Source organism: Phoxinus phoxinus (assembly GCF_949152265.1).
Source record: "Phoxinus phoxinus genome assembly, chromosome: 17".
Taxonomy (NCBI): domain Eukaryota; kingdom Metazoa; phylum Chordata; class Actinopteri; order Cypriniformes; family Leuciscidae; genus Phoxinus; species Phoxinus phoxinus.
Window position 1 is genome coordinate 7,891,510 of NC_136892.1, and position 22,728 is coordinate 7,914,237.

The 22,728-nt window shown below is 37.5% G+C and overlaps 1 protein-coding gene and 1 long non-coding RNA gene across 2 annotated transcripts in view; both read left to right on the forward strand.

Annotated features, from left to right (window-relative positions):
- The window catches only part of LOC306983987, a 151,193-nt gene that overhangs the window by 66,156 nt on the left and 62,309 nt on the right, over positions 1–22,728 (forward strand). The window lies entirely within an intron of this gene.
- The window catches only part of rnf121 (ring finger protein 121), a 103,622-nt gene that overhangs the window by 50,232 nt on the left and 30,662 nt on the right, over positions 1–22,728 (forward strand). Inside the window, exon 4 of the mRNA XM_079584914.1 lies at positions 20,697–20,851. Within this exon, the coding sequence (XP_079441040.1) occupies positions 20,697–20,851 (155 nt within the window). The remainder of the gene's footprint in view (positions 1–20,696; positions 20,852–22,728) is intronic.

Here is a 22,728-nt window from a genome sequence, read left to right on the forward strand (position 1 = left end):
TTCACTTGCTGCCTAATATATCCCACCCACTATCAGAAGTCGTAATAAGATAAACGGTGTTATCCACTTTCCTTGATATATATATATATATATATATAATGTATGTGTGTGTGTGTTTGTGTGTGTAAAAGTTTGTAGTTTTGAGATAATGACATTTATGCATGGTTTGTGAAAAACAAAAACAAAATTTCACTGAAATAAGGTCATGAAACCCATACTGATTATTTCTTCACAAGACTTTTGAAAATTGTATCACGTAGCCTAGAATATTTGCTTCAAAACTATGAAAATTATCCTGCCTACTAATTCAGATAAAACTATATAATGATTTCAAATTTGTAAGACCTGTTTTGTGTAAGAAAGCTGTATGCGAGGATGCGTGAACCCACCATGAATATTGATGTGTTTCACACCTGAGAAAGACAAAGACCCTTCCATAATGTCCCTATTAGGTTCTATCAGAGCCTATCATTATGAGGAACCTTGCACAAAGAATGAGGAGAGACTTAAAAAAGAATGGCTTTTTGATTGTTTGGATTTATTCACAACACAATATAATCCAAAGATACACAACAAATGACAAAAAAGCACATTATTGACCACACTGGTCTAAAGACAGAGACTTGAACAGTCACACACCTTTGTGTCATTCCTGAAACATAGTATCAGCAAAACAATTTCCAAGTGTTTGATTTTTCACTTTTACCATGTTCATGTACAGAAACTCATGTAAATGTTGAAGTCAGCAGTAGGGCTGTCAACTTTTGAGAAAAATAAAATTTGAACGGATATCAAATATCAAGCAATGTATTAGAATATATTCTAATACCTACGAGCCACGACCCCTTAAAAAAAAAATCACCGTAACGGAGATTCAATCACTCATTTATTAACAGTCTGACAGTCATAAAAAGGACTCAGGCCATAGCCTGTCTGAAAAAAAAAATAGTTTGACTTGATGTTTGAAACAGCAGGTTATCAACTTAATCTATATGAAGTGCCACTATGCATAGCCAATGATCACAAAATTAGACTAACGTTACATGAAAAAAAAACAGAATCGGAACAGCATGGCACAAACATTAATGTGACAACTTAAACAGCAGCAGGAGTAAGGCCTATAGCCTAGCCTAATTATTTTCTTAATATTGTTTGCTAGAAACGCCAATCTATCAACTTGATCAATAAAAAGTGAGCCACACTTGATCCAGATGATGTTCCCTGTGGTGGCGAACACGTGTTCGGAGCGCACAGGCGTGCCTGGCACACACAGGTATTTGCGTGTCAATGTTGAGAGTAGAACTTTATCTTTAACGGCTACTTTAACGGCTACTTTACCATCTACGGTGACGGTGTAGAACCCAAAATATTTACAGACACTACTTTTTAGATGAGTTGGGGTCGTGACCGTTCGCAAAGACCTGCCCCCTTTAGTTACTGTTGCTATGTCCGACAGCCACGGCGCTCTCACGCAGTGAAAAATATATTGCGGAGCAGAGAGGACACTGACAACGCGCTGACAGACAGGCCAAACCAGGTTACTTTTGATATTAAACAGTCTCACCTTTCAAATTTGGTCATTTTTTTTTAAGAAATATAAACAATAATAATAAACAGAGCAATTCCAATAGTGTCCTCGCACCATCGGTGCTCGGGCCCTAAATACCGTTTTGTTGCTCTTTAATGTGTCTGACAGATCGCTGCAGAGGCTCAGTTAAAGCTGCTCGTGAACAGATCATCTCATAATTTGATTTACACCCCCCCCCACACACACACACACACTTTCAATTATTTTACTTCAATGAAAGGTTTGAATTTCGGCAATTTTTTAATGAAAGAACAAAAGGATAAACAATGCAGATTTATTTTTTACAGACAGTTTTCATCATATTTACCAGGGGTGCCATTAATTCTGACCATGACTGTATGTGTATATATATGTCTGTATGTAATATATATATATATATATATATATATATATATATATATATATATAATACACCACAACAACTGAAGCAGCAAACTTTACGAAACACAAAATGTATGTTACTGCCAATACTTGGATTTTTTTTTTTAGCTGTGATACATTTCACAAACAAGTCTTTTTGAGCCTAGTATGTCCTGACTAGATGACCAGTTTTAAAACTTATAAACTGATTTATTTAAAGCAACACCAAGTAGCTTTTGCTCTCTGGGTCCCCCTACAGTTAGGAAACAGTATTGTCTTCTACAAGTATCGCAAATTCTGTCATGGTTGTTACACCAGGGGATATACGCGCATTTGTTGACAAGTCGATACCCCCGAACTCTGCAGAAGGAGTTCTCACGTCTTGGGCAGACTGCCTGCGTTGCGTGTGAAATGTCTTCATCCCAGGTACAGTGGCATATATGTCAGCATGTCATGTGAATATAATTTCATGGGTTTAATTTTTTTCAAACGCCAAAAGATCGCGTAGCTCACGTTTACAAGCCAGCGTCATTATAGTAGCCTATTGGCTACTGTTATAAATAATGGATATGCTAATTTAATTCAATGTTTGTGTGGTAGGTAATAGCCATATATCGTCAATATTATTATATCAAGCAACCATAGATGAATCTGCAAATTTGAAAAATCGATTTGCATTATAGCCTGAGGCAAGACACTTTCACCAGAAAAATTAATAAATAAACAAACATGACTATCAGCCTGCAGTCATTAGGATAGTTATCCTAAAAGATGATTTTGTCCGTCTAATCATGTAGCTTTTACCAGTCCGGCCAAGTCAGCATCGGTCGGGCACCCCTCCTCCTCCTTAGCTCACGCCAGCGAGCGAATGCTGGACCAATATTGATCCTCGTCCTCCTCCGACAAAACCTTTGCCTCCTTCGGTTTAGTTGCTGCTTCGGCTGTGACAACAACATACAGACGCTATACCAGCCGGCAAACAAACGCTATTTGGGCTCTCACGTCCGAATTTGAGGAAGTGGGGGGTGGTGGGGGAAGTAAGGTATGCCGTAAAGCAGTCGAATATTGTAGTTCTTTTTGTGCTCGGGTTACTACCCGAACCCCGAAGTTTCATAGTGCCAGTAAAAGCGACCCAGATATACAGACCCAGTCAGGCTATGGCAGATGTGTCATTCAACCTATTGTAAGTCGATGTACCATCACAAGGGTCTTGGAAATATATTATGAAGGTTGAAAAACTACTTGGTTTTGCTTTAACCCTCTGGGGTCGGCAAACGTGCGGGCGCGTTTTGCTCGTTTTTTTTTTTTTTACATAGCAGCAAAATAGACCTAAAATACTCCGTCAGTTTTGGTCATACAGCCTTAAGAAATATGAAAAAATAAGCTGTTAAATTACTACTTTTTTATGTGTCCACTTACAATCGAAATAAAACATTGTGCTTTTGTAAAATAAAGTAAACAGGGAGTGCTTTAAGGGCATATTGCAGGTTTTTTTTTTTTCAGAATTAATATATAACCTTGTATGAAAATACCATATAAAGAGTAAATGCATGATTACAAATTGTTTTGCCAGACATAAGGGCACAAATTTAGTAGAAAACGTGACAGTTTCCTTGACCGTGTTGAAAAACCGTTTTTTTTTCACCATCGCGTCATATTACGTCACAATGGGGAGTCGTTTGCCGGGCGCTGCTTTCGCTCAGTGCAGAATAGGCTGGTATTATGTTGAAGCGGTCGTGATTCAGTGTGTTTTCGGTGGTTATTGTATTTCAATTAATAATTATCGTGATAAATGACTGTGAATTATGGCCTGTCAGGACATCGAGTCCACAGGTTTCCGAACAAGATAAAGGACGGTGCTATCTTCCGTGTTTGTGTGCGTTTTGTGCAGGGTAAGAGACGGGACTTCGCTTCTGCGTCTGCTTTTAGCGTTCACTATAGACTGCATGATTATAATCCCGGCGATATGATGAGTTAACGTTACGGCCAGTGGTGTAGTGGTAAAAAAAGAGGTGGGTAAACTATAAATTCTGGTGAACCACGACGTGGTCACCCGGTAAGGTGGGCCACTGCGTACCGGTGTGTGTTTTTTATCCTGATGACATCGCTATAGGCATCATTTGATGGTACTACCAAGGTTATCACTGGTTGTTCCCACATCATAGGTCACACAATCACTAATCAATTCATACATTAATCTAAATTCTTGTTTAGAAAAGACTCAAGAAGGAATAATATGGTTGAAATATATAAAGTTTACTAAATGACAAAACAGAGAGAACAAAAATATTTTTAAACCGTAATTACAAAACAAAAACGGTTGTTGTATTTTTAAAAGGCAAAGTTGAACACCAAAATTTTAATTTGAACTGTAGGCTACACCAAATGCTGCGCAAAAAAATAAATATTGACGAATTTTTGTTTATTACTTGTTGCCCCTTAATTAAACATTTAAAATATTCACAAATTAATATGGATTTTGTTGTTGTTGATTTATTTTTCTGAGACAAAATTAGAACCTGGAAATGATATTAATCCCGCAGTGCTGAATGAGAAGAGCCATATGTCTCTGGAACCACAGCCTACAGAAAGGTGATTTATAGGCTAGCCTAATGATAATAAATGTGTCTGAAAAAATAACGAGGCATTTTAATTGTGTATTAACCCTCAGGGGACTAAGCCCTTTTTGGTCCGTTTTCTCTATTTTTACATTTGGGCTTATAAACCATATGTAATGGAGATGGAACACCATGTGTTTGGTATCTATGGATTCAGAAGACCCTAAGCTAACATAAGCATGCATGTAATGTGTTTATAAAGGAAGTATGAGTGAAAAATGTACAATAATCGAGAGAATTTCAAAAATGAAAATTAGATTTTTGTCATTTATTACTGAAAATCACACCTCACACAACAATAGTGAACAGTTTTTGAACCAAAGAAATATTTGTCAAACCCTTTGCTTGACAGACATTTGTAATTGTTCAATCAAATGTGTTAAGAACAATGAAAGGAACTTTTTTTACAAACAGTCCCAGGCGTGAAAAAGCTGTCTGCTTCGAACTAAATGAGACCTGCTTGCTCTGAAGAACAGACACACACTCACAACCTGCAAGATTTACTTTCCACTAACTGTTCCAGAGCTTGTTCTGCCGTAAATCTTACTGCTTGCCATCATAAAAGTGCTAAAACAATACAATAATAATGCTATTTAAGTTATTCTGTCTCTCTCTTATATAGATCTCTGTGCGTTCTGTAATAGCTACTCCGCTCCGTTCGCTATCTGTCTCATTCTCCGTCCACATGACGCTGTTTGTTTGTACATGTTGAAGGCTACAGAGTCCTCTGATTGGCTAGAATACGTCTTGGTAACCTTCCTCTGATTGGGTAAAAAAAAAATCCTCCCAGCGGCAATTTTTCCATTGGTGGAATTTGCCTAACAACATCGATTTCATTGGCCTTTTTATGCAGTGGTATTGCGCAACAGCGAAGCGTGTGTATAATATAAACGGGATACCACTGTTTTCAGCGGAATCTGAGGAAGACGGCAAAAAAGACCGCACCTCTCTATCATTAATAGTTTTGAAGATAATTGCACATTTGTAAAAGTATGCCATTTTGGGCGGTACCGCCCAATTCGTCCTCAGAGGGTTAATAAACTATTGTTTTCTAAATCAGTGTCGGTTAAAAACATATCTCCATCTCCGCTGTTAAGCAGATGCTTTTAGAGAGAAATGCACCTTTCATACGGATTACATAATCAGAAGGTATTAGCTTTCGATTCGAATTTGTTCGTTTTGAAGTGGACATTTCAAGCTTTAGCCTACATATAGGCTATATTTAGTTTCAGTTCTCGCGCTCCAGTTCACGGAGATCATGAAAGCGCGCCTGATTGTTTTATTTTATTTGACAAAAGCACAACGTTTCTTGTTATTGCGAGTTTACACAAATAAAAGTAGTTGCGAATAATGTATTATTATTTTCTGTATGACCAGAAATGATAGAGTATTTTAAATTGTTTCACTGTTGATAAGTGTTCGCGCCCGCGCGTCCGTGCCATGCAGTGCGCGCTCACACTCCGCTCCACAAACGCTTGGATATGCGTCAAAATCTTTTTGTTTATTTGTGATAATCTTAGGCTAGCCCTGTATTATTATGGTTTAACCCGCGCGGCTACTGACAGTAATGCAGCGCAATATGAAAGACTTCGTCTTAGGTTTAACAACCTATGAAACTAATAATGAACAATATGAAACTAAAACGACATAGCCTGCTTAATTTAAAATGGCTTATGAACTATATGCTATTTAGAGGTGGATAAACGCTATTTCAGAATTTTGGGAGGTGCCCAAACGGCGTTTACGTGCGTTTAGCCTCCACTACATCCCTGGTTACGGCGATATGTGCACACTGTCCCGGCTCCTTCATCGGGTCGCCCGGTCTGCCGTCAGCATGTGGGTCGGCCACCGGTGGGAGTTCACTTATTGTACATTTGTTTTACAAAATGTGCCTTATCTTAATTTAATTCATTAACGTATCCTCCATAAACTTGTAATGTCTTGCAAGTCTGCAGCCGACACTTATTATTATTATTATTATATAATATATTATGTTCATTTTCAATCTGTACTCTGAATTTTAATGTTTGTGTTGGCTGTTTCTACATATAAAATTTGTATACAGTAAGAAAGTTGTGATTGTGATTATTTTTTTAATCATTATCACCAAGTGGGGCCATTCAAAGCCTTTATAATGTCTCCTAATGGCTGACACACACATGCAGGTAAGGGTCTAAATACTAGCTTTGCTATTGCCTGACACATAATTACAATATTGTGATCTGGGCATAGTGTTATACATATCGTCGGCTAACGTGAATACATCTATAAGCTAACACTGTTCTCTCATCGAGACCCGACTCCTGCCCTGTTCTCCTCACACCACAGCTCAATGCGTCTCCTCTGACCGTTGTTTTGTCTAATCCTGGCCTGTCTACTCTCTTGGCTTCATATCAGGCACATAATTATATGGCTGAGGTCCGTCATACGAGTAAACAGCTACAATTTCCACAGCGTCCGAACTGTCATTGCGATCCATTGCTTTCCTATTGTTTACTTTGACCGCTCTCCCCCATGCTACGTCACTTCCGGTTTGGCGGTTTTCAAATGCGGAAGTAAAATTTTCTCACAAAAATGACTCCAGAATCCTAAATAGCGTTTTATAAGTATATGTTTATATTTAAATCTAGTTCCTACATTATTGTTCTATACATTGGCGCACTGGGTACTCTAACCTGCAATATGCCCTTTTATGCCTCTCCGTCTCCGTGAACTTTTTTTCTGAAGCACGTCTCTAAACTCAAACAAAACTCAGCGAATACTATTCACTCAGACATGAGCTATATATCTCTATAATGATTTAAGTGTGTAGTTTTAAATTATCTAATTCAAAACTAAAAGAAATATTCTCTGTTTATGTAATCTATATATAAAGAGCGAGAGATCAGCCGTTCTCATTATCGTTCTGGCAAGCTCATTACTCTGCTAATGTCCATCGAGAGCGCGCGCTATTCAAACGCAGATGATCTGAAGCAACACATGCAAACCAGTCAACGCCCACAACAGCTGGAAAACACACTCGCTGTGAGGAATAATAATATCGTGATAATCCTGGAAATTTTACCTCAAACGTGCTGGAGTAGCCTAACAACGGATCCAGCTGCAGATCAGAAAGTGCTTTGTTCTAATCACGATATGAAATGGTGTCTGTAAACCGCAAAAGACTGTTTAAATTTGAATCGCATTTCTGTGTTTGAATGAATGAACGGCACATATGCATGCGTTAGTTTACTACAGCTCGCGCGTGTCTGTGTGAATTAATTTTGCTTTTAGCAAACTATCTAAATTGCCTACTGAGATGAGTAAAAATCGACTGAATACGTTGAAGTAAAATGTCTTTGTATAAGCAACATATTAAACTGCAAATTAACATTTATGCCCTAATATATATTATAAAAGACGATATGTTACAGACGAAATATGAAAGACAACATTTCGTTTTGGATAGATTATAAAGTTTTTACTGCCACATCAAAACCTAATTTACAAGGTGCAAACAAAATCTTAAAAGGTCAATATAAGCCTTCTCTTTCAATTATTTTTGTGTTTTATTAGTGACAAATTTGGGGAGAGGATAGCCTACATATTGCAAAACTTTCTGAAAATACGAATGAGAATTAACTGCACAATTACTAGAAATGTTTACCTTGGATATTATACAATTTGCAAGCATACAAAGTTTGTGGGAAAATACACTTTTTTTCAAGATGTTTCCAACTCTGAACCAATTCTGTAGTAATATATATATATATATATATATATATATATATATATATATGTGTGTGTATGTATATATGTGTGTGTGTTGTCTTTGCATTCTTTCTTGTGGCTCAGTGACACGCTCAGTGAAAGGCTCATTAGTATGCAGCATTAGTAGGTCTTTGTCTTCTCTCAGGTGTGAATTAGGACATTATTCATGACCTTGTTGGATCATTCACGCCAACCTGCATATTGCCTTTCCAAACAAAAAGTGTCTTACAAAATTTAAATCAATCTATTGTTTAATGTGAACGATTAGCCCGGATGATTTTCAGATCATTTCGACGTAAAAACTCTAGCCGACAACTTCCATTAGTCAAAATTATTGTGTGAATATGTGAAATTGGTCGTTTGTGGTCTTATATCAGAAAATTTAAGTTTGAGTTTTTTGAATAACCACGCATAAATAATATTCTCTCAAAAATGCAAACATGTACATACATGTTGCTCACATATTATGATAGCCATGTTCGTGCCAAATATAGTGTAATTACACCTTTGCCATTAATATATTTATAAGCAACTGAAAAAAATACAAATATCAGGGCATGTCAAAACATCTCAAGGACCCCAAAAACACCTCAGACCCCAGAGGGTTAATGAGTTGGAACGTTATTCATTGGCACAGCCTGTATGTCATTGTTACAAAAGAAAAAGGACAGAGCAGGAACACTGAAACGCGATTATGCTATTTTGAAAATGTTCACTAATCAGGCTCAATCTGAAACAAGTGATTTGTTTAATGCTGTCTCTGTTTATGCTGGAAATAGACGTTAAAGAAGAACGTCTTGTTTACACATACCTGACTAGTAGACTTACCAAAAGGTTGGTGGACAAAAGCTTTGCTGTCACTATGAAAAAATCACCACATTCGGAATGGAGATCCGCGTCACCTGAATTCACAAATCATGAAGAATGACGTCTACAACAGTGCACTGTGGGTTTATAGTAATAATAAATCTGAAATTCAAACCACAAACTATCTTTACTGCAGTATGATGTAGGCATATAACTCTTATCTGTATGACCAAAAATGCTGGAGTATTTTAAAATCTTTCCACTGTTATCAGAAAAAAATTTAACAGCATTATTTAAACTCCGTTACACATATACATGCACCAGCTAACAACGTTAGCTAGGTAACTCTTGTCAAAACGTGTCAAAGACACATCAAAAAGCTGCTGTAACAGTATACTGTAACCATTTGGCACTTAAAAAGCACGTCACGACTAGGGTTGGGTATCGTTTCAATTTTAACGATTCCGATTCTGCTTATCGAATCCGGTTCTTAACGATTCTTGGTTTCGATTCCAATATTTATTGGAGAGAAAGAAAAAGGAGAGCAAATACTTGTGAAAATTCTACCTTTTATTCTTGTCACATTTAGGCTATTATCAGTAAAACTGTGACAATGCGTCTTAATTTACAATATATATAACACTTTAAAGGGTTAGTTCACCCAAAAATGAAAATAATGTCATTAATGACTCACCCTCATGTCGTTCTAAGCCCGTAAGACTTAGTTCATCTTCGGAACACAGTTTAAGATATTTTAGATTTAGTCCGAAAGCTTTCTGTCCGTCCATTGAAAATGTATATACAGTATACTGTCCATGTCCATAAAGGTAATAAAAACATCATCAAAGTAGTCCATGTGACATCAGTGGGTTAGTTAGAAGTTTTTGAAGCATCGAAAATACTTTTTGGTCCAAAAATAACACAAAATAAGACTTTATTCAGCATTGTATTCTCTCCCGGGTCTGTTGTCAATCCTTCACAGTTACGCTGATGGCGTAAGACGCTGATGACGTGTTATCTGGTGCGCCCGAGCTTCATTTATAGACTGAGGGAAACGCACGCTGTAAAAGTGTCTCATCCGCGACATGCACATTTACGCACCATTAAAAAAATGATATCCACGCAAACAATGTAGAATAGCTTGAATATAGCGTGCGTCTCCCTCAGACTGTAAACGAAGCTCGGGCGCACCAGATAACACGTCATCAGCGTCTTACGTCAGCAGCGTCACTGCGGAGTCCTGAACGCAGATTCACAACACACCCGGGAGAGAATACAATGCTGAATAAAGTCTTATTTTGTGTTATTTTTGGACCAAAAAGTATTTTCGATGCTTCAAAAACTTCTAACTAACCCACTGATGTCACATGGACTACTTTGATGATGTTTTTATTACCTTTATGGACATGGACAGTATACTGTATATACATTTTCAATGGACAGACAGAAAGCTCTCGGACTAAATCTAAAATATCTTAAACTGTGTTCCGAAGATGAACGGAGGTCTTACGGGCTTAGAACGACATGAGGGTGAGTCATTAATGACATTATTTTCATTTTTGGGTGAACTAACCCTTTAAGGAATTAGCATGAAAAATAATTACAAAAATATTTCATTTTAACACAAAAAACAGAACATATCCTTGCTCATCTTCCCCTTCATGGCTAAAGTGAATGGAGTCAAATAAAGATTGTGTTGATTACATTATTAGACCAATAGGTGGCAGCAAGTGAGTGTTAAATGTATTTTTTTCATTGAATCGTTCATTCAAAAGATTCGTTCAGAAATGGTGAATCATCCATTAACTAAAAAGTATTTATGGAGTATCAAACAAGTATTCATTAAAAAAAATACATTTAATAGACTCGACTCATATTAATTGTCTGATGTATTTATTCATTATCTCCATTTTAACCTAAACAACTCAACAAGAACAATTTTAAACAAAACTGGTTCTCATTTTATCCAGAATTATGCGGCTCTAGTTCGAAGACGAATGTCTGCTCATCTGTGTTTTGTACCTGAGTGTGAGAGACTGCTATTGCTGCTGCTATGGCTTTATCTGGTGTGTGGAAACCTGTGGTACTGCTGCTGAGAGATCGCACCGAATCAAATGCGGTGCATTCCTTCAAATTGACCCTGTGTTGAAGCAAATGTTTCATCATATTGGAGGTGCTTCCTCCCTTGCATGTTATACAATTCGCTGTATTTTCATCTTTTTTTGAAAAGCTTAAACAAACTTCTGAACGTTTGCCGCGCTCTGCCATCGTAAATATAACGTACAGCGCATGTGCGGCAGGCAGGTCCTGGCAGATCAATACAAGAGTAAACAAATGCTCACTGCCATTCACGCGAGCATCACCAAAGTAAGGAATCGATAAGCGGAATCGAAATTCGCGTGTCTTATCAAATCCCCGGTTTTTGGCATTTTGGAACCGGTTCTAAAATGTAACCGGTTCTCGATACCCAACCCTAGTCACGACACATAATTCCCCGTCTTCTTTTACTAAAGAATATTTTTTACTTATTTACTTACCAGTAGTCTTCGTCTTCTTTCTTAACTTCTTTTGAAATTGTTGACCGACGGGCACGCGCTGAGCTGTTGCTGTCTGAGCGTGCAACAGCGGCATGTACGGAGGGGCGGGGCTACTGTGTGCGATCTAAAGTCTAGAGCGGCTTGCCTGCCTGGCTGTGCATTAGGAATGCCACCCCCTGGTGGCGCCATTGCGCCCACGGAGAGCGCGCAATTCAAACGCAAATGATCTGAGGCAATACATGCAAACATGCAAACCGGCCACATCAGCTCGATAAAACACATCAATTTTAATCAGATGAATGTACTATGTGTCATCTTGCGAGGATGTGAGGAATAATCCTGTGAAATTTACCTCAGAAGTGCTGGTTTCACTTCGAGGAGCAATGGTTCCAGTTGAGGATTAGTAGTACGTTTTTTATTCTTATATGCTTTGTTCTAATCGCGATATGGAATAGTGTCTGTAAACCGCAAAAATACTGTTTAAATATGAATCGCGTTTCTGTGTGTGTGAATGAACGGCATAAATGCGCGCTGTTGCTACTAGTTGTGACTAGTTTTGGATAGACTATAAAGTTTTTACTGTAAAATAGACATCAAATAAGCTTCTTTTAGCCAGTTTCTGCTCATATGTTATGTTTTGTCAAAAATACACTCATAAACTATAAATGTTATAGTGTTTGTTCCAATGTAACGTTAGGCTATATCAAACTAATGAATCCTTTACTTTGAAATATGTATGATACTTTAAAAAAAGAAAGATTACACTTGAAATATTGTTAAAATTGTAATTGTTGTTGATTTACATGTGAACACTTTTTAATAAAATAGCAAAAAATATATTTACAAGGTAGATGTAAAATAATATTTATAGGTCAATATAAGCCTTCTTTTTAAATTATTTATTATTGTTTTTTATTAGTGACACATTTGGGCAGAGAATGTATTCCAAAACTTTCTGAAAATACAGTATGAGAATTAACTGCACAATTACTAGAAATGTTTTTCTTGGATATTATACCATTTGCATGTATAAAAAAAATTGTGAAAAAAAAGAGAGAAAAGTTTCCAAATCTAACTTTGAACCAATTCTGTAGAATGGCTCATATAGCCTATTTGAACAGGCCCCTGCGCATATTGCCTTCCCAAACAAAAGGAGTTTTACAAAATGTAAATCAATGTATTGGTTTATGTGAATGATTAGGCAGGATGATTTTCAGATCATTTTGAAGGAAAAACTCTAGGCGACAACATCCATTACTCAAAAGTATTGTGAACACATATTTACTATGTGTTTTGTGTCGCTATTTCAGACACTTTAATTTTTTGTTTTTTGAATAACCATGCATAAACATTATTCTCTCAAAAATACAAACATGTACATGCATGTTTCTCACATATTATGGTAGCCCTGTTTGTGATAAATAGTGTAATTACACCTTTGCCATTAATATGTTTATAAGCAACTGAAAAAAGCACAAATGTCAGGGCATGTCAGAACATCTTAAGGACCCCAAAAACACCTTGGTCCCCAGAGGGTTAAGCGCAAGATGAAAGAACACTTCTGCATGCGCGATGTTTTCTGAGCTGCGCACTCAAACAACGAGCCGCCTCTCGCATAGTGCACGGACAAATACACAGAATTATATCTCACAATTATCCTTAGGTAATTTATAGAATCAAATAAACATGAATAAACATCAGAAGAATTGTTGTTTCAACCACAAAAATACGTCAGTAGCCTACACACCTTTTGTTCAAATATCCCCGTAATCACAGTCGATTTTGTCTTCGGTTGAGAAAGAAAAATACTTGCTGCCACCATTAATGATGATCAAAAAACAAAGGAAAAAGAAAATAACTCCCTGAAATTTCGTAACTTTAACTAGCTTAATATTTTATATGCCCGTTTTTCGGTGCTGACTGCTCTAACGGCAACATGACGCTCTAACGTCTATGTAGCCGCGACCTTGAGATGTGTTCCCGGTCATATATCCTTTATCCTTACTTTCGTAATTTTGTTAAACATTTTTCTGGATTTCTTGATCTTTAAAGTTTTTCGTCTGCAGACGAAAAAAAATAAACTATTGTAAAAGCAGGCTGTTCGGCCCATCTTCCGGTTTCTCAAACAGCCGGTGAAGGACGCGCGTGTTCAATTCTTTCCAGCGTCTCAAAGTAATTTTGGTTAAATAAGACACATGTTCTCATATGCAATTATCTCGTTTTAATCTGACTCCATGAATTAAACAGGTTCAATGTGCAATAAGGTTATGTTTACACTTAAAATAGTTACAACATGGATGTAATGTAATGGTTTAAATTACCATTTGTACCCAGCATAAATGTAAAATGTTACCTGAGAGAGAGAGAGAGAAAGAGAGACTAAGGCAGAGCCTCTGTCTCAAGACCAGCTCAGCATCCAAAGCAAAGGAGCCAGAAGAACAATTGCAATCTTGTTTAGTCATTTCCCCCGACCATGTGACTAACACCCAGGTGTGAGACATTCAAACTGACCAATCAGATGATCACAACTTCTCTATTGTCCCAAACCTCTGGCCTACACGCCCAGATCACTGCTGTGCTGAAAATGTCTTAGTGAAAAGCAAATGTCTTTGTTGCTTTGAAATAATCTTGGATTATTTCCAACCTTACACTATACTGTTAATTCAGAAAAGCAGAGATATATCCAATTAAAACAAAATAATATAATCAAGTAGCCTAGGCCTATTTTATTTTGGTTTGCAGGCTAATAAAGTTAATTAGAAAAACAAATAGTAGAAGTAGGCTAACTTTACCCGTTTCTGAATATTAATTTAAATATTGCACATAGCCTAATAAATAGACCTACCGGTAATCAAAAAGCACAAACATGACCATTGTAATTAGGGGCCAAGCACCGAAGGTTGCTATTGTATCTGTTCCGGTTCTTATTAGGGGCCAAGCACTGAAAGTGCGGGCACCTATTGTATCTGTTCCGGTTCTTATTAGGGGCCAAGCACTGAAGGTGCGGGCACCTATTGTATCTGTTCCGGTTCTTATTAGGGGCCAAGCACTGAAGGTGCGGGCACCTATTGTATCTGTTCCGGTTCTTATTAGGGGCCAAGCACTGAAGGTGCGGGCACCTATTGTATCTGTTCCCGTACCAAAAATAATTCTTCTTCTTCTTCCGCTCTGGGAGTCTATGGCAGCCCATAGAACCGATCGCGGGAAAGTTGTAATGGTTTGACATTCGGATAGAGGACAGTCCCAACATTAAATACACCAATTTTGGTGTGTCTAAGTCATTCCCTCTAGCGCCACCAACTGTCCAAAGTTTCACTCATGTTTATTCTAATAACTTTTGAACCACAAGGGCTAGAAACAAAATTCTTTTTTCCTCTGATTCCTGACCTCGTGACGATTCGATTGCACCCAATGACGTCATTTTGCGCCATGAAAAGTTTTCCGCCATTTTGAATTTTCCGAAAAAGCTACTTTTTCGAACTCCTCCTAGGCCGTTGCTCCAATTTCCATGAAAATTGAATCAGATCATCTACAGACCATGCCGACAAAAAGTTATGGAATTCAAGTTGATTCGCTTAGCAATTTTCGAAAAAACCCACAAACAAATTTTACGTAGCGCTTGCGAAAACAGACGTAAGGCTGTATCTCCGCAACGCTTAATCGTATTCAAACCAAACTTCCTACATGTCATCACAAGCGTGACCTGAGGCTACATGCTCCGTTTCGGCGCAGCGCCACCTACTGGTCCGGAGATATGAAAAAAGGCTATTTTTGCTTATAACTTCTGAACGGTTTGTCCAAAAATCATAAAAGTGGTCTCGATAGATTCAGGGCGTCATTTTGAGTTGACTGATATCCAATTTGTCCATATCGGCCATTTTGGCTGTCGGCCATTTTGAATTATGTGCTAAAATGCTGTATTTTATGAATGCATGAACGTATCGTTACGAAACTCAGTATGGGTCATCAGTACAACGCCCTAAAGGTACTCAAAAGATTATGAGACAGCGCCACCTTTTGGTCAAAAGTTATAATGAAATTTCCAAAAATGCTAATAACTTTTGAATAAATTTGCCTATAGTAATGACACTGATCTCAATAGATTCCTTGGGTTATGCTGAAAACATAGATACCAATTTTGGTGTAGTCAGTCAAACTTCCTGTCCGCCATCTATATTTTCTTTTAAAACCTACTTTTTCGAACTCCTCCTAGACCGAACGTCCGATTTTCACCAAAATCGGATCGTGTCATCTCCAGACGGTGCCGAGTAAAAGTTATGGATTTCGTGTCGATAGACGAAACCGTTTTTGTATACCGCAGTGGCAAAATTGAGGCATGATGCCAAAATGACTATTCAGGCTTTATATATGCAATGCCTCGACATATTGACACCAAACTTTGTATGTGTCATTGCCACTTCACTCTGACCACATCACATCAGTTTCGTAACTGCGCCACCTATTGGTCGAAGGTGATAATCATATTTTTAGTTATTGTATGTGATTTTTCAACCATTTTGCCAAAATTCATCTTTAAATGTCTTCAATTGATCCTTGCTGCAGTTGGTCTCACACTCCCAGCCACTTTGGCATGTCTTGTCGTCTTGCTTGCGCTTGGCCCCGTAATGGCTGCTTGCAGCTATATTTCTTCTTTTTCTTTTTCTTCCGACTGGGCGTCTATGGCAGCCTATATAACCGTTTGCGGGAAACTTATGAAAATTGGCACAGTGATAGAGGACAGCCTGAACTATCACCATAGCAAATTTGGAGTCTCCAACTCATTCCCTCTAGCGCCACCAGCTGTCCAAAGTTTCACTCATGTTTATGCTAATAACTTTTGAACCACAAGGGCTAGAAACAAAATTCTTTTTTTCTTCTGATTCCTGAGCTCACGACGATTCGATTGCACCCTATGACGTCATAATAGTTTTCCCGCCATTTTGAATTTTCTGAAAAACCTACTTTTTCGAACTCCTCCTAGGCCGTTGCTCCGAATTTCACGAAAATTGAACCAGATCATCTCCAGACCATGACGACAAAAAGTTATGGAATTCAAGTTGATTTGTCAAACCGTTCACGAATACCGCGCAATTTAATTTTAGGTGGCGCTTGCGAAAACAGGCTCAATGCTGTATCTCCACAACGTTTTATCGGATTCAGACCAAATTTGGTCACAAGCATGACCTGAGGCTACATGCTGCGTTTCGGTGCAGCGACACCTACTGGTCCGGAGATATGAAGAATTTGTTTTTGCTTATAACTTCTGAACGGTTTGTCCAAAAATCACAAAAGTGGTCTCGTTACATTCAGGCCGTCATACTGAGTCAACTGATATCCAATTTTCCCATATCGGCCATTTTGGCTGTCGGCCATTTTGAATTATGTGCTAAAATGCTGTATTTTATGAACGCATGAACGTATCGTTACGAAACTCAGTATGGGTCATCAGTACAAGGCCCTAAAGGTACTCAAAAGATTATGAGACAGCGCCACCTTTTGGTCAAAAGTTCTAATGAAATTTCCAAAAATGCTAATAACTTTTGAATAAATTTGCCTATAGTAATGACACTGATCTCAATAGATTGGGTTATAGATACCAATTTCACCATAGTCAGCCAAACTTCCTGTCCGCCATCTTTATTTTCTTTTTAAACCTACTTTTTCGAACTCCTCCTAGACCGAACGTCCGATTTTCTTCAAAATCGGATCGTGTCATCTCCAGACCGTGCCGAGTAAAAGTTATGGATTTCGTGTCGATAGACCGAAAGACCGATAGAAACCGTTTTCGTATACCTCAGTGGCAAAGTTGAGGCATGATGCCAAAATGACTATTCAGGCTTTATATCTGCAATGCCTTGACATATTGACACCAAACTTTGTATGTGTCAGTCACTTGACTCTGACCACATCACATCAATTTTGTAACTACGCCACCTATTGATCGAAAGTGATAATCCATTAAATCATATTTTTAGTTAATGTATGTGATTTTTCAGCCGTTTCGCCTAAATTCATCTTTAAATGTATTCAATTGCTCTCTGCTGCAGTTGGTCTCACGCTCCCAGCCATGTTGGCATGTCTTTTCGTCTTGCTTGCGCTTGGCCCCGGTGATTGCTGCTTGCAGCTATATTTTAAATTAAAATTGTTATATTGCAAACGGATGAATAAATTTCGTTGATTTGAATATCTCAATACTCCATTGTTCGGAGTTTACAATGTTGGCAGCTCCGTTACACGTTACAGTATATTGGAAGTGTTACACTTAAAAAAAGAAATTAAAAAAAGAAACAAAATAATACCCAAATATAACTTTTAATGACTTCTGTCTCTAAATAAATAAAGCTATCGTTTTTATTTCGTAAACGGCTAAAGGTGACCTTGGAACTCAAAGACCAAAAAGGAGGAGAAAAAAAAAAGTTTTTGCTCATGAAGAACGAAAAAATTCGCTTTTAATTCCTAATTTTAGACAAATAACAAATATAGTATAGTTTAAATACAAGTTTAAAAACAGCGCTACATATTATTAGGAAATTAAACTGATCATCATTAAATCAGGCGATAGGTAGGCTTACCGCCAAAAAAGAAAGAAAGAGAAACATCGAACCTTATGAAAAACAAATAGGCAAGACACCTTGCTATAACATCAACATGCATTCACCATTCAGTTTTAGCCTATTTAACATTTCTCCTCGCGAAACGAAATTTGTTTCACAGATGCGATAAGAACAGTGTGGAAATTATTAGCAACACTAACAGCAAAGCTAATGTTTTATGCTTGTTTAAGCTCAAACTAACCAAAGTAAAACTTTTAACATTTCAATCATTCAATTAAACTAATTAAATCGCAGGCTATCATTAGATAAAGTGCAGCCAAACTCAACATGACTTTTTAACGGTGTATGTCGGTAGCGTTGTCTCCAGCGGGGCGTGTTGGGGGGCGGGGCTTGGGTAGACGATATTATCGGATATCGCGATATTCTTCAAGGCGATTATCGATAAAATATTTTTTGACATATCGCCCAGCCTATAGTCAGCAGCGCCTTGCATCACCCGTAGACCTTAAGACAATAAGTGGATGGTGGGCGGGTGCGGTTTTGAAAATGAACTGATCTTTGGGCCCAAAACCACAGGAAGGTCGACCTCCTCGACCACTGGTTGTGTGCTTTCACAAATTTCAGGACAAGGATAAAGCATTTAGATGGACCAGACAACATGAGGCAGAATACAAAGACTCTACTTTGAGGATCTATCCTGACATCTCCGCCGATCTGGCCAGAAAGCGCGCCACTTTTAAAAACGTCAAACAGAAGGATGTACAATTCCAGTTGCTTCATTCCTGCACGAATACGAGTTAGCTTTGAGGACTAAAAGTTTTGAAGCTCAGCAATTCTACGATCAGTGGATTGCCACACCTATGGCAGCGAGTAATGCTATGAATTTCAGAAGAGACATGTTGACTACTAGGTAGGCCAACAGTGGCCTAAGACACTACAGTGAATGGAAAACCTACATTTACATTTTAGTACACCCTTTTTTAAGTGCACCTTTTGTTTTAGGGTTGTTTATATTTTTTCCTCTGCATTACAATTGCAATGCTCTATTTTCATAATCCATTTAGTATGTTATAGATCCTACATTTGATATCAGGTTTAAAACGCTTGAAGTGATAGGTCTGCTGTAGACCTATTACATAACGCACTTTATTTAGCTGAGTTAACAGGTTATTCAGTACTATTGATGGTGAACAAATTTACCGTTGATTGGCCTAGAAATTTCTTTTTTCTTTTCTTTTTTTTGCATGTACAGTTTTGTTAATTTATAAGGTACTCTGTCTGGTAATAGAGCTCGTGGTCCGCTTATACATTTATTTTTATGCCCGATTTTACTTGTTATGCTTTTTTTTGTGGTTACATTGTCGGGAGCTCTGGGGTATGGACTTGACACATTGGGAACCGAGAGAAAAAAAAAATGTGGACTCACATACTGTATTTATTTTGAAGAGATTAAATTAAATACACGAATAGCCTTTCTATAGGAAACGCGCTTGCGTACTGAAGATCATAATTAACTTGGGGAATGGCTTCTCAAGTCCAGTTGTAATTTCGACACGCCAAATATATATTCAGTATAATTGGTCCTTTCACACCTTTGAGAGATTAATTAAAAAAAATATACAACTTGATCATGTCGTTCCAAAATATATCAATAGAAAATATCAAAGCGAAATGGATAGGAAAGTTAAGAATCGACATATCCGAACAGACCTGGGATAAAGCTGTTGACAGAGTAAATGGGACTTAATCTTGTGTAAGACTCAATCTGATTCAAATGAAAGTTCTCTACCGTATTCATTGTAGTAATACCAAGTTGGCTAAATTGTACCGAAATCTAGATGAAACGTGACCTTTGCAATGCATCATATGTGCTCATGCTCTAAACAGACAATTTTGGTTTTCAGTTTTTGAGATTTTAAACTCTGCTTTTAAATTAAGAATTCACCCTAATCCCATGATGGGTTTTTTTTTGTGTGTCAGTGATAAATAGTTAAATAGCTAAAAATAGAGAAAATGCCTTGGCTTTTGCAACATTAATAGATAGAAGGAGAATTATTCTAGAGTGTAAATTACCCAATCCACCTAAATTGTCATTATGGCTTAGTGATCTAAAGTTTCTAAAAACTGTAAGAAAATTATATTTTATCAGGGGATCAACCAGAACATTGTACAAAACATTGGACTCTTTAATCTATTTTGAGAAGGATGTACTCCTCCCTCTTTAAAGTATTTCGAGAACCCCGCCCCCCACCCTATTTATTTTTCCTGGCATTTGGGGTTGTTGTGTTTGGATGGGAATTTGTGGGTAGAAAAAGTGAAGAAAAAAAAGTCTTCGGTTTTGTCATTGAATACTTTATAAGTTTATATGTGCCTTATTCTGATAAAAAAATTTGGTTTGGAGGTGAAACATGACCACTGATATTTCTAGATGGTTTTTGGAAGCTAACATCTAAATACTTTTTTTTTTTCCTTCCCCCTAAAGTTGGTAACCCTCTTCCAAATGTGGGTGGTTCCTCTGTACTTCACCACTAAGCTGCACTGGTGGAGGTTTCTGGTGACATGGTTCATCTTCTCTGTTGTCACAGCCTTCATCACTTTTCGCGCAACCCGCAAACCACTGGACTGCACCACTCCAAGGTAACCAAAAATAGCTTTATCATCATACCATGGGACTTTGACCCTGTTTAGCTGTGTGTGACTTTCTGTTAGGTACGTGTATAAACAGTGTTTGAAGTAGGGGTGTGCAGTATTGACAAAAAAAACAATATTTTGCTAAGTGTGTTTTTGTGCTGGTACTTTGGTTGGTTTAGGCCTATTATGGACTGCTGTAACAGGTAGCACTTTATTTTACAGTCCTGTTCCCCATGTACTTATTACAGTAATTACAATAACTGGGTAATAACTAGGTACTAACCCTGAACCTACTCCTAAACCTATCCTAAACAACTGTAGTTACCCTTTTATTATCTAGTATTTTTGTAGGTAAGTACTCTGCAAGTACAAGCACTATAAAATAAAATGCAACCCTGAAGCTTTTTATATTCTTCACATTCTGAGCAGTGGGTAGTTCAAAGAAGTGACGGAAATTAAGTACCCTTTCGTGTTCAATTCACTTGACATTGCGTCAGTAGCCGATGCTATGCAGCAGCTCTATTGAATAACACCAAGGCGTAGCACTGGTCAACGATGTTCAAGCACATGAACTGGAGATGGGCCCTCCCATTATATTTCAGAGGTCATTGCCTCCAAAAATTACCGTTGGGAGATGCTTGCCAGCAGACGGTCCCCAGATTGATCCCCTGGTCCACGCCCACTCAAAAGCAGTGCTGCTTGCTCTTCTGCCCTCAACCAGCAATGGGACCTTAAAGGACAAGTTCAGTATTTCACGCTTATGTATATTAAATGAATCATTCTAAGGTAATAAAAACATAACAGTTCATTAAGTAAGGTCTTTATACACCACTGAAAACATAGTTATGCGATCTTATATTGCATTTCTGTCAATAAAGCCTCAGAAATAATACACATTGCACCTTTAAGGACTCACTAAGGTGATGAGCTCAAGTGTCAATATTCCTCTCACCCTACTCTTCAAGAAACAAACATGGTGGAAAAATGACCCTGTATATCTTGAATTTTGGGGGCATTCTACCAGCATTAAAATAGGCTACAGCATGCAATAAATGTGTGCACTCTTAAAGCATGTTGTTGTTTGTTTTTTCCAAAAAGAGTGACATACTTGATAATATCAGCTTGCACATCATTAAAACAATAATTACAGTATTATCGTAAAAGATACATATCGCACACCCCAGGTTTTAAGATAATTTGGAAGTATTGGTTACTCCTAAATAACAAAAATAACACCTACACAGGGATCAAAGTTCATCTACTGAAATGCTAGTACTATACTATTTTCGACTGTTTTGCTGCTTATTTTATAAATCTGTCTCTGTGTGATGTCACCTGTTTGATCTGAATATTATGAAAACATGTCCAGGTCATATTTTACCCCAATGTCAGCACGGTTCAAAAGTTTAGAGGCTTTTTCTTTTTTTTTTAGCACCACCGCCATTGGGAATTAAAAATTTGCCATGTTTCCTCAATGTCCTGTTGATAGTTACAGAAAGATAGGCTAGATCATTTACTCAACCCCAGGCTGTTCCAAACCTGTATGACTATTGCCACTTTCTTAAAAACAAATTGAGAAAATCTTGAAGCATGCTGTCAATTGGACTATTGCTTTTAAACTTCAAAACAAATGCAAAAACACCATAAATGTATCATTAAAGTGTTCCAGATGATGCATAATCTATATTCTCTTTTTCTTTTCTTTTTTTCATGATTTGTGTGCAGAACAAAAATTTAAAAATGTAAACAATAAATACCGTTTTGTGGCTCTTTAATGTGTCGTGAAAAATCGCTGTAGAGCCTCAATTAAAGCTGCTCGTGAACCGATTATCTCTTCCTTCTAGTTCATTTATAGCATCAAATAAACATGAATGAACATAAGG